General features: G+C 35.0%; 1 protein-coding gene across 3 annotated transcripts in view; it reads left to right on the top strand.

Moving 5' to 3' along the window:
- The first annotated feature begins 7,557 nt into the window (after nt 1–7,557).
- Nucleotides 7,558–19,630, top strand: part of LOC124954653 (lachesin-like) — a 138,001-nt gene continuing 125,928 nt past the window's right edge. For all 3 annotated transcript variants that reach the window (XR_007102601.1, XM_047507896.1, XM_047507895.1), the window contains exon 1: nt 7,558–7,740. Coding sequence is in view for 2 of the 3 variants with exons in the window: in XM_047507896.1 (XP_047363852.1) it covers nt 7,650–7,740 (91 nt within the window). In the remaining variant the exon portion in view is untranslated. The remainder of the gene's footprint in view (nt 7,741–19,630) is intronic.

The raw sequence follows: 19,630 nt of genomic DNA, 5'->3' as shown, positions 1-19,630 counted from the left end.
CGAACAATAAAAGTAATTATCTTTATTGAGTGAGGGAGCTTAATAGTACTGACTACAAATCGTTATCGATTAAACATGATCGTGGGTTTTTTGTGTATATAGGGTTGATTATTTAAGAGAGAGAAAGAGAGAGAGAGAATGAGAGAAATTTTCATTGATCACTTTCTAAGAATTTTATATTCTTATTAGTGCCTATATAGATGATCATATTAATGATCTATATCGTAGATAAATTTGTTAAGTAATGTAATATTCTTTATCATATCTCCGTTAGTTTATAAAGTTTTTATTACGATTAAATTTTATAGAATTATGAAAATGTATATACTGTATGATTGATTTTTAACAATTAATTATGTTTACAATCGTTGGTTATATAAGTCTTGTTTGAATAAAATATGTTTTATAGATATTGTATGCTTTGAGTTCGTTCATTAATATTATTATAAATATTAAAGATCAAATGTATGTCAGTAAAGGACTTTTAAGAAGCAATAAAAGACGAGAGTGGTTCATTTGCTTTATAAAGACCAATAGTTTCGTATTAAAATTTTATAATTTCGCATAGCGTTTTATTCAATCGTAAAAGAAATGGTATTTTATTTAAATTAATACTGGCGATCTCATAACTTGTATATTGATATATAAATAATATTAATAAAGAATTGATATTTTTAATTTATAGATTGATAATTTAGTTATATGAAATGAGCAGGTAGTTAATATAATTTTTTTTGAACATATATCTTATTACAATTTATCGACATTTATATTCCAAGAAGAAGTACTATTATCCTATTTTTAACAATCATATTTCTACGACATTAATATTATATTTTTCTAGTGTGTCTAGACGACAGTTAAGTTAATAATTCATAGTTAATCAAATGTGATCGATTTAAATTCATCTAATTTTATAACTTATAAGTATATACGTGCTTGAAATATTCTGTTCTACGATAATAAACTTGGCCTTTACTTTTTGATATGTGCACAGATTTTTTAAATATGATAATATTATTATTGTTATTATTATTATTATTATTATTATTATTATTATTAAATTTAATAAAATTAAATAAATATAATTGTAATAACAAATTCAACATTCTGCAGTGATATTTATTATTAGTTATATACATATAATATATAAATTAATAATTTATATTGTATCCTTGTATAAATACGTATCATCGATATAAATTGAATTCTATTTACATTTCACATGAATATTTCTATTAAAATTATAGTTCGTTGTTAGAGTCTTATGAATTTATATTATAACGATGGAAGTTTGAAAATAAATGGGTATTTGAGAAAAATTAGAAAATGTAGTTGGTCGTTATCAGATATTATATAGATAGACATATCGAGCGTATCGGAATTGGTAGCTATCGCAACGAGGATAGGCGGGTAGGTTCGGAGATAAGGGTAGTAAGGGCCGAACTCGCAGTAAATATTGTAACATCTGGCGCGACTCATACGAGTTCGAGTCACGCCTCCGGCCGTCTACATTTCATTTCACTTCTTAGATACTTCACTGAAATACTAGCGAGGATCCACTGGTGCTCCCCGTTTGGCGCGTATACTACTACTAGACTACTATATAGTACTATACGTGTCTATACTATACTATACGTTCGCTCACACCAAGCGGACATCGCGTTTCTTCCCGTTGACTTCCTAGGATTTTGCACGGATGGTTCCATTGCATCGTGTGTTTTAACGCGCGAATGCAACTCGTGGCTCGCAGCTTTTCTTTTTAAAAAAGATACTCGTCTTTTCTCTGTACGTGCAACATCTTTCGAATGAAGAAACAAACAACGAACACGAACGATCTTTTCTTCTTCTATTTTATCCTTATCCTTCTTCTTTTTTTTTTCTTTTTTTTTCTTTTCTTTTTTTTTTTTTTTTTTTTTTTTTTTTTCCTTTTTGTCAACGAAGCCAAACACTGAGAAGATAAATGTATCGAACAATGGATTATAATTTCAGATGTGAAATTGAATATTTAAATAATATTAAAGAAATAATAATGTACGCATATCGGGTTATAGTCATGTGAAACCTGGAAATATGAATATTCCTCCGTTACTTTTTATAATAGACAACATTTCTAAGGGAATTAAAATATATGCTCAACGTGGTAACCATTTGCAGCTTTTTACACATTTTATTTCATTTTCCGAAATATGGTATAAAATTAAGAATTATAGACTTTACGAATTTTTGACGAATAATAGATATTATTTAGATATTAGATCGTAAGATTTACGCTGATTACAATAGTTCACATTCAATTTCTTTTGAATTTGCCCTTATCTATTATTACAATTTTTCTATTGATTACAAAATATCGATCATTCTATTTAAAGAAATATCAAAGATGATCAGTATATTTTGGAAAATATAATATTCGGATAAAAGTTCTAATCTCTATTATATTCGATCTTTTCGAATGAAACATAATTCTACAAAAAATTTTATTTTATTATTAAAATTAATGAATATATATATATATATATCAATTTGGAAAATATAACGAATAAAAATCAATGTGACGAAACTATAAAACTCGCTGACTTAGCTCGGTTAATTTCTTAAATATTTTACAATCCTTTTGTTGCTTGATTGATACCGTCGGCAAGTAGGAATTAAATCCGTTTCACTTTATTTACCAATCGTTGTTGCATTTTTTTAAGCCATACGAATGAACGAAACACATAGAAATGTAGATCGCATCGATGCGTTGAAACTGTAACTGTTCGTTCACACGGTAACGTACGGGCATCGCGTCAGCAGTGATTTTTGTGCATCCGAATTTTGCGCGTGAATGTTTTAAACGCACAGACACTGGCTATCTTGTTTACAATGGTTGGAGAGAAAAAGAGAAAGAGAGAGAGAGAGAGAGTGATAGAGGAGTGGAGAGGAGAGGACGGGATTTAATCAAGCTGCACAGCAAGGAGAGCGTGACACGAAATGCGCGAAAGGACGGCACCCAGAGTTTCGTTATTTTCCCCTCGTCCAACGTTTCGTTGACAGAGCTTTGAATTCTATTAAATTTATATTTTCGAAGCGACGGCCGTCAACGCACGTCGATCGACGAGTTTGGCTCGCACGCGAGTACAAATTTTCTTCTCTTGTCTTTTTTTCCTTTATTTTATTTTTTTATTATTTTTTTCTTTTTTTTTTTTTTTCCCCGACCACCCGGCAAATAATCGAGACATCGTAAATTTCGAAAGACGAAATTTTCTCTCTCTCTCTCTCTCTCTCTCTCTTTATATTTCTCTTTCTCTCTTTATCATAAAACGGTTCACATTGTAGAAGCGTTTTTACTTAAAATACGCCATTTCATTTTTATTCCAGCTGGTGCTCCCACCTGTGCAGACAGATACGCAATCCCGATATATTTCTTCGATATATCGGAGATGATACCGCCCGCTCGCGCTTTTTAATTTTACCTGTGATATAGAATTGTTTGTTTCGATTCTGGATGAGAAGCACGCCCTCGGAATAAAATCAAATCGAATGAAACGAACGAAAGGGCGTGAGAGAGAGAAAGAGAGAGAGAAAGAGAGAGAGAGAGAGAATGAGAAAGTGATGGTGATTGCGATGCCGATGTTTCAATGGGATTGGAAAAACACAAGGATAGATGTTGCAAGTGTACTTTCAATAATTCATTAGCCACTTGTTTCGTTAGTTTGTCTCGCGGCAAAATCGTGCGGTCCGCTCTCAAGAAAGTGCTTTAATTTCCTTCGGCCGGCTTGTTACCGGCTTAAAACTTGGCCAAGTTGCTTCTCTCTACTAGTTAGCTCGGACGACGCGTTTTACGGAAATACGAGAGTATGAGAGAGAGAGAGAGAGAGAGAGAGAGATAGAGAGAGAGAAAGAGAGAAAAAGAGAAAGAGTAAGTAAAAGGAATACACAAAACGTATTGCAATAAAGGATTCCAGTTTAGTGAAACATTTCGATTGTAACGTGGGAAAAAGTTTCTTTTCTTAATTAATGGTACACGTTTGAACGTTATTGTATAAGAATGTGGTATTAAATATGTCGACTTTATGACGATTGAAAGTTGTTGGTAAGGTTGTAGGAAGAATTGAGAAAGATAGAGTTTATAGAATGGTTGGCTATCGGAAAGTATAAATATAGTGAGTAAAGTAATAAGAAACGTCTCGGTAACGTGGAAAAGAAGCTTAAATGTCTTCCATTCGAAGTTTAAACTTTCGCGCGACTCAGATCCGATTTTCAGACTGGAGCATTATCGATCTGCATTCGACAACCGTTGAATACTTAACGTAGGACCGTCTTAGAAGTCTCTCTTTCCTATTCGCTAACCGAACGTCGAAGTTCGATTCGGGAAACGATTTAAGTCGATCGCACGATCTCTTTCGAGTATTTTCGTTACTACAATGTGTAACGGATATTCAAATTTCCGCAGTTCGAACAACTATAACCAAACGCAAATCCACTGAATTTCCCGTTTGCCATAAGCGTCAAATTAAGGAAGATAAAGATCTAGTAAATCGTAGAAATATACAATATGTGTCAGTTGAATTCTAGGTGATTTGTAGATATATATATATATATATATATATATATATATATGTGTGTGTAAGAATGAGTACGCAGGTCATAGGGTAACATTAGCTGGGTAGAGAAGACTAGGATACAGGAAATGCTGCAGGCTCGAGCGTATAATCAGCATCAGAAGCTCGTGGATTCTCTACTCGGTGACGGAAGGTGAGCGAATTGCACGCAAACTGTGCGACTATACTCTATATAACTCGAGTTGTCTACACATATATACCTATATCTACTACTGATCTACGTATAAGTACATATATATAGTTACGTGCACATATCTACATAAACGCGAGTTTGCCAGGCCGAAATTTGCCCTGGACATTTTGGTCCCTTCAAAGTGACTAAGCTCGCGAATCAGTCCAGCCACGTTCCATCCACTATGTAACATTTCTCGTATTTCTCTCTATGTATATATATATATATATATATATATATATATATATATATGTATATATATGTATATATATTTCTATCTATTTCTCTCTTTCTCTCCGTCTTTCTAGATAGAAATGATCTTCCTTAGTTGAACAATGCGAGACATCTGCCTTCTGTCGTTCCACAATAAAATACATTTCAATTCCGACGTTGCTTGATTTAAAATACACAAGACCAGAGCATTCCTATTTTAAAACTCGAGCTTGAGATAGTTCTCCTCCTATTGTATTTTCTTTTCTTCTATCGACTAAACAAAACGTACAAGGATTCATTTCTATCGTTTCATACTTGACCAGCCAAAATTTTTCTTCCCCTTGTACTCACGTAACAGTTGTTCATTAAAGAATGATACGATCCATTTGGTAGTATTGCACGCTCGTGACCTAAGCAAGCATGCCTCATATGGAATTTATTAGAATTAGAAATCTGATGCTCCACGTGCGGCTCAGCGTGGTTTATTAACATTAACGGCCGTAGGAGACGCGAGCCATTTGTACTCGAGCCAGTGAATTACGAAGAACGTGAGAGGCTTCCGTAGACGAATTATTAGCCTCATTATCGCCTAGCCTTGCCTTGGTATCGTCATCATTAAATGGCATCGCTCTAACCACGAAAGTAATCCTTCTGAGCTATTTCCTGGTAAGCGTAACGAGCGTCGTCTTGAAAAGAATTTACTCTCTCCGTGCCATTTTTCGTTCTACCAGAAATTTTTTCTGTATTCTTTTTTTTTTCTTTTTCTTTTTTCTTCTTCTTTCTTTTTTTTTTTTCTTTCTTCTATCCCTTTTATATAATGAGAATATCTTTGATGATGACTGCTTGAAGGAAAGAAGAATTTTTATCGGCTTAAATATACTCAAAGTCATAGTCTTGTTTAAATAATCAGTTGGATCAGTTCGAGTTCGCGTTCATTTTCGTTGATGATTACTCTCTTTCTTTTAAAATAGGAACGAGCACGTAGGACGACGAAATCTGTGCTAACTCGCGAGGGGAAAAATTAGTGGCGCGATTCATCGAGGAAGATTATCGATACTTGATTGCGCTTAATCCGTAAAGTTTTCTCGTTTGACCTCTCCGTCGGCTCTTGAAAAGTCTCTTTACGTTGACGGCTCGTCCTTCACCAACTAGAACGATTTTCACTTGGATTTCCTTCAACGAAAAATGTGTTCAAGGAAGTCGCTCGCACGGATGAGAAATTTATGTCAAACGCGATTGTCGTCGACGGAATTTCTCACTAATGATGTTCTTTCCGCGCACCTCACGCTTTTCTTTCTTCGTTTCCTTTTCTTTTTTTTTTTTAGTCTTTTCCTTTTCTTTCTATCCCTTCTTCCTTCCCCCTCTCTCTCTGTGTCTCTGTCTCTCTCTCTCTCTCTCTCTCTCTCTCTCTCTCTCTCTCTCTCTTTCGTATACAAGAAAACACGTTTACGCGTTTCTTTTCCAATCGACTGAAAATATAATATATAGATATAAAAATACGTCACGTTGAATAAGAGAAATCATTGCGCTTGAAATACAGTATATCCTTTTCTCTTATCCTTTAAAAATTTTAAATGATTAAAAGATAAAATACGATAAGTTTAATCATTCGCGTAATGCGTACAACAATGAAAATTTGTGAAGGAAAAAGAAATATATTAACGATCCTAAATTCAGATTAATAATAACTTTGTGGATGGGATAAAAATGAAATAATATTGTGAGAAAATATAGATCGACTTTAAGAATTTAATAAATTTTGTTTGATTGGATTTATTGGATGCTGCGCTTTCTCGACAAGTGCAGATAACCAATTGATTCTTCCTCCTTTCGAGATTATTATGCGAGCGATCGTACGTAATCCTTGATATATCTTCAATATGCCGGAGTCGTAACGAGGAGTTTTTTTTTTTTTGTTTTTTTTTACCGAAGTCATTTTGATAACAAAAACTTTGCGTAATATTTAATCATTCATAAATAAGTACTCGCGTAAGATATTTATCGAATCATCGTTATAACCGATAATACTATAAAACTCGTTTCGACCGCGAATTGGAATTTTGAATTGATCGATACACCTACACCATATTGGTCTCAGTTCCTCCTGGTGTCGTGACGCATTTCATCACGTGTCACGTTTATTCATGGTGCACGCACCATGGCGCACGCACGTCATCGAAAATTGTCAGCGTTATCGATATATCGATATTACTTCGTCATCTGTGCATTAAAGTGTGACGTAGTTTAATGTATTCCTTTTTTTTTTTTTTTATCTACCTTTCAACATCCGTTTTGTTCTTACCGTATCGTTATGAACAAATATTTTATATTTAATCACTATATTAAATATATAATTATTTGGAATTGTAAAATGATTCGAGAAATAATTGTCGTATCTCAAAGTTGATCGATATCACGGAGGACAGGCAGAAAAATCTCAAGTTCCCATCGTGGCTCTCTCTGTAAATGATAGGAAAGAGAGTGGCACGTGGAGAGCGAACAGGACGCATGCGTGCGGTGTTGCTCCTGCAGGACTCCGTACTATGAGTCAGTCTGCATCTGGACTCCGGTTCGCGTAGATTTTATACTACTTGTACGTGATTACGTGATTAAGAAGACGTTATCTCGGATTTTTCTTTTTTGGACGAACGACAACTATGACAATAATGACTTCCATTTTTGGTGCTTGGACCGTATTGCAGTTCATCCTTTTTATCTGTGCCATTCTTCTTATTCATTCTTCGGAAGGTAAGTGAATATTTTAAAGGAGTAATTTAAGGAAAGAAGAAAGAAAAAAAAAAAAAAGAGACAAAGTATATAACTCGATCGATTTCTGAGGTAACGTCGTTCATATTTTCGACTCGAGTAAATTGTTTAACGCTATACGTAATACCTATACATAAATTCTCTTCAGTGAGATTCTTGTGAAATTCTTGTTAAATTCCTGTACAATTCCTAATCGTCTTGCCGTACATAATTTTGCGAACAATTTGAGAAACGTCAAGAACTTTTAAGTTTCCCTTCCCCTTAAACCTTCGGGCAATGCCCTTTTTTCTTTAGTAGAAAGTTCCTATATGCCAGTCGTGTTTTACAATTAACTAAATCCCGCGTAAATCATAAGCGCGATCAATAATTTACATATTAGGTATTTACTTAGGTTGAAATTAAAGAGAGAGAGAAAAAAAAAGAAAAAAAAAAGAAAGAAAGAAAAGGAAAGGAGTCCCTCAGGAAGAATTTTATTTTCGCGATACGAAGAAATGCATAGAAAAATTTTCATAAACACGAACGTTCGAGATACTAAAAAGATAAATCCACGATGGATATATTTCTTGTCATTAAAACAGTAATATTTCTCAACTGCAATGATCTTTAATCTTAGATCTTCGTATAGACGTAGTCGCCACACTATCCTCGTTATCCTCGAAGTGCTGGCAGAAGAAAAATTCAGGTTTCCGTCGTTAGATGCTCCGTCAATCTTCGGGATTGCCTGCGATTTCTCCTGGGAGGATGTTCCCTCGAGAGAATCACTGGCCGTTGCTAGACAAGCCACCGGCGAGTGACTTCGATAGAGAAGCTGTCGAGATGAACGAAATTTAGAAAATATTGCTTTTCGACATCTCTCTCTCTCTCACTCTCTCTTTCTCTCTTTCTCTCAATCTCATTCTCTATCTTTCTTTCGTTATTCCTCTTTCGAATATCTCACTCCTTTCGATGAACTGGTAATCATTTTACTTTTTTCTATTCCGCCTGTTCGTCTATTTGACATAATTTGTTCTATATCACGATAGAGAGAGAGAGAGAGAGAGAGAGAGAGAGAGAGAGAGAGAGAGAGAGAGAGAGAAAAAGAAAGAGACAGAGAGAGAGAGAGAGAGAGAGAGAGCTTTTCATCGAGAGTCTTTCATTGAAAGCTTTTCAAAGTGTAAAATCACTGTCCGGACAAACTTCCCGAGCTTCGGTTTCTATTTCGAGCGTAGTTGCAAAGTGTCCGTAGCAACGAAACTTGGGAAATGCTCAGTGTAACTAGATAGTGTCGTACAAGCGCCCGAGGTTCTAAGAAAACATAGAATAGGTTGGCTGAGATTAGTCCTAAGAGATAGGGAAGGGATAGGAGAGGGGTAGAGAGCGGGGCGGGGCGGGGCTGAGGTAAGGTAGGTAAGAGAAAGTTACAAGCTTTCGTTTTAATGACTTTCGAATCTTTGTCTTTGTCTCTGTCTCTGTTTCTCTCATTCTTTCTTAACGTCCTTTTAGCATTGATAATCAACTAAATCTGATAAAATCAGAGAAAGAACAGAGTGCTTGTAAATTCATAAGCATCGTAAGTACTAACTTCGTCATTTGTATGACAAAAAGATGGTACCGGGAAGACTCGTGGAGGTCTCTTAAAGCTCCGTAGCTCCTGTTAAAGGAAGCATAAAAAGTGTGAGAAAGGTGGAAGCCAGGGAAACGTGGGATGCCTATCGCATGACGAAGTAGTCAAAGGTAGCTTCTAACGTTGTCTCATGCACAGGTCCTGCTGCTAATTATTCGCGAGCACGCGAATGAGAGAAATACCTTTCTCTTTCTCTTTCTAGTTTTACGGTAGATAGGTAGGTAGTTAGATAGGTTGGTAGATATATTTAACACATGTTGCAAGGCACGCAATGTTATACAACTCTGAGTAATTTCCATTATGCGATGCTCCTATGTTATGCAAATAGAGAGACGCGTGTCTGTACAGATGAAACCTTATAACTTGTACGATGCTCGGACCTTTCCTCCTTCGAAGCGAAACATTCTGAATCCTTAATACTTTCTCTACGAACTTGTAAAATCGGTACTGTGGCTACCCTCTTCAACATTGTCGAAAATTCAGCGTTAGAAGTTGATGCCAATTAACGCTTCCAAAACCATCCGCAGCCCAGACTAGCTCCAGCCTATTCCTTTATTTTGTTTCATGTAACGCGAAATCTTGATGATGAATGGTTGCAATTCTCTCTCTCTCTCTCTCTCTCTCTCTCTCTCTCTTTTTCTTTCTTTCATTCGCTAAATCTTCATTTTATTTCGAAATCTGGTAGGATGATCTAAAAGAAAAAGAAAAAGAAAAAGAAGAAGAAGAAGAGAGAGAGAGAGAGAGAGAGAGAGAGAGAGAAGTAAGATCGGACGAAGTTTGTTGAGTTGATATTTATGTTAACTCTATATGCATAATCTATAATGTATACAAGATGAAATAAAAAAATTATGTATAAAAAAAGATGAAAAAAAAAGAGAAAAAAAATTGAAAATGAAAATGGCTATACTCTAACATCATCTCTTTGGTTATAAAATCTCGGCGTTAATTTGACTGAAATCCACTAAATCTCCGGAGTCATTTGCACAAAGTGTGCTTTCGCCTTTATGAAAACTTAACGCAATAATGCGCTGAGTAAATAGCTTTCAAAGCCACGATATTTACCACCGACGGAGTAGGTGAAACGACGCTTAACGACGAATTCAAATTTCATGAAAGCTTATCTGCGCTCCTTGATTTTATGAGCTTCCTTCCTTTTTTTAAACCACGGAAGCCGGGCCATCCCCATTTTATCGACCATTTGCAGACAGCTCTTTTTGGAATGTAATAGGTATATATGTTGGTAGAATACTTACGTATACATATGTATACAAAAGTTCATGGTGGTACCGAACTCGAAACGATCGATACTTTATTAACATTTTAAAGCAATTGATCCGAACGTATGTCTAGACGCATAATTTCCCTTTCATAATCCGACAATTATTTATATCAATTCAAATGAAAATTATTACGTATTTATTGCTTGTTCGAAAAGAAAAACAAAAAAACAAAAAAAAAAGAAGAATTGATTCCTTTATCCCAACGATGTTATAATCGATAATTTATTAAAATATACAAGTGAAATGTGCTTTTTAATATTGATTTAAATAGACCATTAGATTTTTCATTTTTCTGCATCATTATAACGCAATACGTTAGGAAAGTCAATCTAACGAAACTTACTCGTTTCTTCGAGTAAGTCTCTCATTTGCTTTTCTATAAATCGTTTTGATGTCAACAAGCAAGGAGGAAATGAAGTTTATGAACTTTTTGCAACGCTCTGAGAGAGCGTGAGCATTGAAACCAACTCATTCGACGAAATTATTATCAATGTACACACCTAGGTAGGGAATTCTGTGAAATCGAGCAATCGTTGAAGTTAAATTGGCTCGCTAATTAATATCGATCCAGCACGCGTCCGATTGAAGATCGGTTTGCCTTCTTCTCTTTCTCTCTCTCTCTCTCTCTCTCTCTCTCTCTCTCTCTCTCTCTTTCTATCTCTTTTTCTTGCTAGCTAGATTGACTATGTTGGTGCTTTCATTTGAAATCTTTCTATACGTCTTACGTTAGTAGTTATTTATAATTTTTTAAAGCACAAATTCGCCTGAAATATTTACTCAATCCTTTCTGTAAATTAGATTTTTAACGAAGTATATAATGGATAAAATATTACTCAAAAGAGGATAAGAAATATGGAGGGAAAATTTAAAAAATTATAATACATAAAGCTATTCCAATGCTATTTGCAATTATTCCAGAAATTAATCGTAGTATTTAATTTTCATTCGTATAATATTTAGTTAGTTTTTCTTTATTGATTTTTAAAATAAAAAAAAAAAATAATAATATATTAATGTGAAATAATAAATAATTTCGTGATACGACGTTCAAGTTTCGTTGAAATGAATTCAGCTAAAAATTCTTATATATTTAAAAATATTTCAAATGTAAATATTGAAGCATTCAATGTATCATATAACAAATGTATCATACAACAAATATATCTTTTATATACGTATATGTGAGACAATGTATTAATGACAAATGATGACGAAGCAAGGATCCTTGCTGGTGAAAGGTTGAAAGCGAGAACGTGAACGTAACCCACGAAGCGGAAGGACGAGAACGACGCGACGGAAGGGCTATCGCTCGGAGGCTCCTATTCGGTGTGCATCGGCCGACCGCAAAGTGTAAAACGTCAGCTGCAAGCGTTGTTTTGCGCGCGACCAGATTGCCGACACGGCCGCAACCAAGCTGCATCTCGCATCCTTCCTGCTTCTCTCTCTCTCTCTCTCTCTCTCTCTCTCTCTCTCCGTTTCTCTCTCTCTCTCTCTCTCTTTTCTCAAGCTCTAGTGCGTTTCCATGCAACGCCACTTGCACAATTTGTAAAGTGTCTTTCGCAAAGAACACCCGTTATATTTGAAGAACAAGACATGAAAGGAGTTAACGACATTCTCAAAGTTTTTCCATTTTGTCTATCCATCAACTCAAACTCCAACAAACTCATTTCACTGACCTTTGATATAAGGGGGATCGATGTAAACGACGTCTGCGTCTTTTTTTTTTTTTTTTTGATCTAACAAACGAATAAGAATGGACACGCCCTTTTTACGAAATAATAGTAAGTAAGTATCATACTATATAGTAGAGTGATAGCTCACGCGTGACACGATTCAAGATGATGATGATGAAGAAAAGGGGAATAGGATGCTCGATTTTTGTTTCGTTAGTGCCGGAAGCGGATGCTATTTCGTCTCGTATTTCTTCGTCCATTGTTATTTCAACACGAAATACATACTTACTAGGGCCCGTGAATTCAGCTCTAGTATACGAAAGTCATCGTAAAGAAAATTTCAGGAGGGGGTGTGTCTGTCGATAAATATACTATCTCTCGTCTTTCTTTGCTTTCATTCGATAAACAACAGTTAATAGTTCTCGTACAGATCAAAAAAAGAGAAGAAAATAAGAGATAGAAAGGGAAAAAGAGACAGAGAGAGAGAGAGAGAGAGATAAGTTTATTAAGACAAATGAATAGAATGGAAAGAATATTACGAGCTAAAGATATAATTTAGCTAATTGATATTAAAATGAAAATTACATTAGGTACATCGAAATCAAAGCTCATTAATCTCAAGAAAGTTTTATCTCTCTCGTTTTCTTCCTTTCAAAAAGAGACTCGCACATATAATTCTCGTTTGAAGATTCAAGATAGAAGAGACTATTTTAGTTAATAAAAAACTTAAAATCCATAAAGTCGTTCCTAAGAGCATATATTTTTTTCATGATTCTATATGAAGATAATAAAATATATTTTTACATTTTTAACAGAATTTTTAATAAAATCTCCTAAATAATGCAAATTATAGATAAAATAGATAACGGTATATTCACAACACGATATTCTCTACTTCTCAGTGAATATCAGCTGTTGCAAGAGATATGATTCAACAGTAAATCACTTTACGAATAAATCAAACGGGAAGGGTTTAATAGACAATGTAACTTTCTTAACGCGACAGACAACAAATTAATTATAAATAAGCAAATAATGAAACTATTAAAATATTAAATAAGTAGTGGAAGAGAGAGAGAGAGAGAGAGAAAGCGAATGAATTCGAATAATTCGTTGAAGGAGCCGGTTACGCGAAAAGCGCAAGCATCATCGCCACTTTTCTCGAGTCGAGTACCTTTTACCCTCGCCTACCCTCAAGTTTCCGCTAAAGGAAAATCTTGATGCTGTCGAAAGCGAGGGCGTCAAGTGCTAATGTCGTCTCTCGTTGAAACAAGAAAGACACCTTAGGAAGTTTAAAGCGAAGCAACGAGTAAGTATATCCGAATCTCTTAGAAAACAGTTGAACGTTTTTAACCTTCATTTGCTTTATTTGCGCGAAAATATTTCAACATAGTATTGTTCTCCCGACTTATATATATATATATATATATATATATATATATATATATATATATATATATATATATAATTTCATTTCTTAATCAGAACCATAATTTCGAACCTCAATTTCGAATAGCAACGAAATTTTCATTAAAATTATACAAACTGAATATTCATTAATATGGCGAAGATGTGATTTTCCTATATTACACGAAGATAATGGGATCGTAATAAGAACAACGATGACTTGAAAGATGATGAAGGGATTAGAATAAGAGAGGGAAGAGGGCAATGCAGCACGACATGTGTGACTACTGTTTCGCAATGACAAGCGTTCAAAGTTTCCTCTGTAACACGTGACATAGCTATGTAACTGTGGCAGCCGTATTCATTATGAATCTCTCTCTCTCTCTCTCTCTCTCTCTCTCTCTCTCTCTCTCTCTCTCTCTCTCTCTCTCTCTCTCTGTCTCTGTCTCTGTGTCTCTGTCTCTCTCGTTCCTTCTCTGTCTTAGATGGTGATGTAAGAGGGTGAGTAGCGCATAGAGGTGGGAGGAAATTGCGTTCCATGTCCCCGTACGCTCCAATACTTCAAGAAGTGTCTCCACATTATTACATGACGCATTTAGAACGAATAGGTGTTAACGGGACATTCTAGAAATTAACATCGATGCATCAGATCTCTCTACGGGAATCCTTTCTCAGACATTTGGTATGCTTCAACAAAACGTGACTACGACAATAGCTTGTCTAGCGATTCGGAGATTTATTGCATAAAATTTTTCAAAGGATATTCTATTTTCCCGCTCCTCCTCCCCCCCCCCTCCCCTCCCCTCCCCTACCCCACGACTAACATACGAGAGTATTCGTCGAATTATTCGTGTTAAAGCGAAACTCTCTTTCTTCGAGATTCCTTACATCATTCCATTCCTCAACAGGTTTCCCTCTTGAGAAAGAAGAATTTATTCGACGATCGATATTTCCTAGCTATTGATATATTGCTTTTATTATGACTTAAGACTCCCAAAGGTACAATTGAATCGTTCTATCCTTATAAGATGAACGATATATTTTTATTTTAAATCATATTTCAACTGGTACACGAATAGAGATATTATATTATATTTAAAAGAAAAAAGAAAAAAGAAAAAAAAAACACAAGAAGAAAATTAATAATAAACGTATTCAAGTGTCACATACGATTTTACTTTACGAATATTTATATTTTCATTTCATAAAACATTTAATTCATTAAAAAAAAAAAAAAAAAAAAAAAAAAAAAAAAAAAAAAAAAAAAAAACGAGCAAATATATCTGCCGACGATTAATCTGAAACAAAGGAAGAAAAAAGAATAAAAAAAAAAAAAAAAAAAAAAAAAAAAAAAAAAAAAAACAAAAAAAAAAGAAAAACAAAAAGTCGATAGATAGGTAAACGAAGAGAATTTATACAATTCCTTCCACATCGACGCGTGTCACAGAGTCATCGATTTCGACATGTTATCTTATTCGGTGGCAGTCACATCGATCGCCATCATAACGTGGCAACAAAACAAAACTAAAACAGTTGCTTTATACAAGGGATCAAACGGATTCCTTTGACTTTTCCCTTTTGTAATCCACAGTTAAAACATTCCAAGAAAATAATCGATACTAGCGATGCAGTAAGTTACTGCAATGAGGAAACTTCAAAAGACAAATAGTAAACATGTATATAATAGTTTAAAGAAAAGTGTTAAAAATCATGAATTATTTAAATAAATATGCATCAATTAATTTTTCCCCGTTCGTAAATCGCATTGTCACTTACAAAGTATTTCAAAGATTTAAAATAAAACATTTAATACTGGAAGTCTTAGAATAAAACGATTTAACTACAAATAATGTTAGAAGATACAAAAACGTTCGTTGGCAAGCGTGCATACTTACGCTTATGTCTTATGCAACATCATCCCTTCTCTATCTCTTTTCCCTCTTTCCCTTCCTATCCCTCCATTCCTCCACCCCAAGTATCACGGAATTCCTTTGGCGAATACGATCTCGTAAGGTCTTTCCAAACATCCGAACATCCTGTCCGGTCATCCCACCCACTTCCATTCTTCCCTCCGAGCAAAACGGATCGGTCCTCTGCATTTCCCCTTTTCTTTCACGAAAGCAGCGAGCGGTATAAATCTATTACAGTCGCGACGACATTCTCGTGGAAACGGTGCTATGGGATGGTACGTGGAAAGAAAGGAGAAAGGAGGAGACGGAGAAAGGGGTAGGATGAGAGGAGGAGTATGAGGATGAAGATGAGGATGAGGAAGAGGGCCAGGAACACGATAGGTCGGAGAAAAAGAGACGGATATAACGCGGTGAAGCGTAAGAGGTGGATAGGAGGGTAAGGTCTCGGCTTCCCATGTTGGCTGTTGTTCAAATGGTCTATCCGACAATAAAGAGCGATGCACGTCTTTCCGTTGAAATCCTCTGCTTTCGCGAGATTCAAACGCGCAACCTCGAAACCGTGAGCTTCGGAGAATGTAAAAGGAAGAGGGAGGAGAAGAAAATCTTTCGATACGGAACTATGAGTAGTCTTTCTCTCTCTCTCTCTCTCTCTCTCTCTCTCTCTCTCTCTCTCTGTTTCTCTTTTTCTTTCTTTTTCACTCTTTTTCTCGGTCACAACACAACAACGTTCTTATCCCTATCTCGTACGCGTAGTCCCTGTTGTCTTACCTTCCTCTTTTAACCTCTTTCTTTCTTCTTCTTCTCTTTTTTCTTCTTCCTCTTCTTCCTCTTCTCGTTCTCCTTCTTATTCTTCTTTTGTCTCGTGGCCAGTCGAAACAAGAGATGTGTTTGTATTTGGACCCAGGCCAGATAATCCATGGCAATAAATTTTTGTGTGTACAGTACTATGTGATTGGTTTTATCTCTTTCACCCGGAGCATGGTATACTTAACCCGTTAGCCCCGATCGGTAGTTGGAGAGGACGATAGATTTTCCGGAAGGAAAGACACGAGCGTGAAACGAAGTGTGGGTGTGCTGGGTAGACCGACCTGTGAGTTTCGTGTACTTGAAAACGTTATTTAGAAACGATTAACTGAGCAAATACGTACGGGTCATCGAGCCCAAAGATTTTTCAAATCCTCGACGCTCTTATTTTTTTCTACATTTTTTCTATTTTTTCTTTTTCTTTTTTTCTTTTTTTCTTTTTCTCGTTTTTCCTTTCCCTCTTTCTTCTTCTTTCTTTCGTTTTTTTCGCTGTTTTTTTTTCTTCTTTTTTTTTTTTTTTTTTTTTTTTTTTTTTTTTTTTAACATGCTTTCAACCAGAAATTTTAGAACGAGTTCGATTATTCGATTAACCCTTTAGCTATTATACGCCACTACAATGGTTTTTTCGCTGAGTCATTTTTTGGGATGACGAAGCGCCACTATAGAAACTTTCCTCTGTTTGATGTTTTTTTTTCTTTCTTTCTTTCTTTCTTTCTTTCTTTCTTTTTTTTTTTTTTTTTTTTTTTTTTTTTTTTTTTTTTTTTTTTTTTTTTTTTTTTTTTTTTTTTTAACAAAGAGCCATTATAGCGGTTTCGGTTCGTTTTCTTGCTTCCAAAAGCCGTGTAAGTATGTTGCTTGAGAAATGTGAAAATTATGATTGTTTCCAATTTCGTAAAAGGAAAAATATAACAATGTTATAACTAGCACCAATGTTACTTTGTAATAATAACGCAGATACGGCTAAATGCATAGTTGAAAATATCGAAACGCCAGATCACAGTAATTTCATTTAACATGCACTTCGCGATAAGGGCAGTTCGATAAAGACGATACACGATCAGTTTAGCCGTAGCCAAAGGTTTGAAGTAGGTATATTTTTCTTTTCTTTTTTTTTTTGGTTTTTTTTTTTTGTTTTTTTTTTCTAAAGAAAAAAAAGTCAATCGATAATAAAGTGTAGATTCAGTGATCCTGAAGGGAGAATAAAATTGAACGAAAATAATTACTCGATGTAGAACGTAGAAATACTTCATGCTGGCTCTCATAACCGTCTGCTTTCGTAAGCTTCCCTCTGTCCAAAAGGGTTTAACTAGCATAGTGTTTTAAGTAAATCCCCCTCCGTTCTACCTCAATGTGGTTCCGCACGGTACGTTGGGCCAAACAACGCTATGGCGATAAGCAGCGACGCGACGATACCATGGCATGGCGCGAGAATACGAATAATCCGGGCGAATGGTATTACACGATTATATTACATCTTATACGCGCATGCTCATAAATAATACGATTTTCTCAAACCTCCATTCCAAGTCCTCTCTCATTTCTACCATTTTGAAAATTACGGCTACTCTTGGTGATGAGACGTTTCTTTTTCTTTTTTTCTTTCTTCCTTTTTTGTTTTTTCTTTTTGTCTCTTTCTTTTCTTTTTCCCCTTTTGACAAAAACAATGTCGATTATTAAATCGTGAAAAAAGGTTTACTGCAAAAGGAGTAGGGTACTATGTTTGAGAGAATTTCGTAGTATCCACGAAAGAGCCATACTCGAAAACTATCGAGACGTTTTACGAATGCTATTACGCATCTCTCTGGTCGAAATCGAAATAGAGAGGAAGAGGAAGAGGAAGAGGGAGAGAGAGAGAGAGAGACAAAGGGAAAGAGAAAATGAACATTCGAAGCACAAGTACTATGTGACGAGAGAGTGGAAGAGGAAGCAAGTTTCGTTTTGTGAGTGTAGATTTTTGGACGGTAAACGAATTAGGAGTTTATTCCCACAGATAGTTACTTCTCTCGAACAACATACGAATACGTAGATAGCTAAATAAGCCTGGATACGATTTTGTGCTCGCTGACGGAATTGTTTTCTAATTCTATTGGAATTAATGTTTTTCTTATATATATATATATATATATTTTTTTTTTTTTTGTTTAAGTCGATATACCGACTAATAGTTAAGTAACATATGTAATCTTATATTTTTTTATTATTGAAATGAAAAAGAAAATAATATGAAAGAGTTTTCAAAGATTTTACAAGATAATCGAAATGATATATAATTCCTGTTACGACGATAAGAAATTTGGAGAAAAATGATTAAATATATATATATAAGATAATTTGTTTATCTATTGTTATCGTAATATATGACTTTATAATAACAAACAATAAATTGCGATAACCATTTATTTTTGAAAACCATTAAAATATATTGTCCGAAGATAATCTTCGATCGATAGTTGATGCAACTAGACTTTATATAAGTTTTATTTCATAATGTATTTTTCCAGACTTTTTCAGAAATACTTGAAACATTAAGTTTGCATGAACTTTCGTCACTGTCGAAGTCACTATTTCGATAAAAATAAAAGCAAAAAAAAAAAAAAAAAAAGAAAAGAGAGAAAGAAAAAGGAAGAAAAGAGTAAGAAAAACAAAAAGAAAAAAGAAAAAAAATAAAGAGAAAAAAAGAAAGAAGGGTAAACACTGTGACAAAAGGTAAGAGAAAAAAATTTGTCTTCCACTAAACGTCGAACATTTCTTTTTTTTTATACTTTAAGAGCTTCGGTAAAGTCAAAATCGTCGTGGCAGATGCGTCGCATAAAATCGTTGGATGTATTTCAAGGAGCTTTTGTAGGTGGGAAAAGGGATTGAAATCGGGTGATGGGGGGTGGGGGGGGGGGAAAGGAGGGGGAAGGGGGAGGGGAACGAGGAAAAGGAAAACCAAACTTTCAAGTCAACTGTTCGATGTAACGATTTCACGAGACAGGGTTATCGTGCATCTTTCTCTCCTCCCCCTCCCTCCCCCCCCCCGGCCCCCACCTCTTTACATCGTTATTCCACGAGATTTCGCATAAGAGTATGATTTTCTCTCCTCTTATTCTTCTCTATTCTTTCTTGTTTCTCTTTCATCACTATCGGCGGTTAGAATCGTGGCATGGCGTGGCATGGCGTGGCATGGCGTGGCATGGCGTGGCTTTGTTCGTT

This window comes from Vespa velutina, chromosome 16 (assembly GCF_912470025.1).
Source record: "Vespa velutina chromosome 16, iVesVel2.1, whole genome shotgun sequence".
In the NCBI taxonomy this organism is placed as follows: Eukaryota; Metazoa; Arthropoda; class Insecta; order Hymenoptera; family Vespidae; genus Vespa; species Vespa velutina.
Note: the sequence above shows the minus strand (reverse complement) of the source record. Positions and strands in the feature narration are given on the sequence as shown.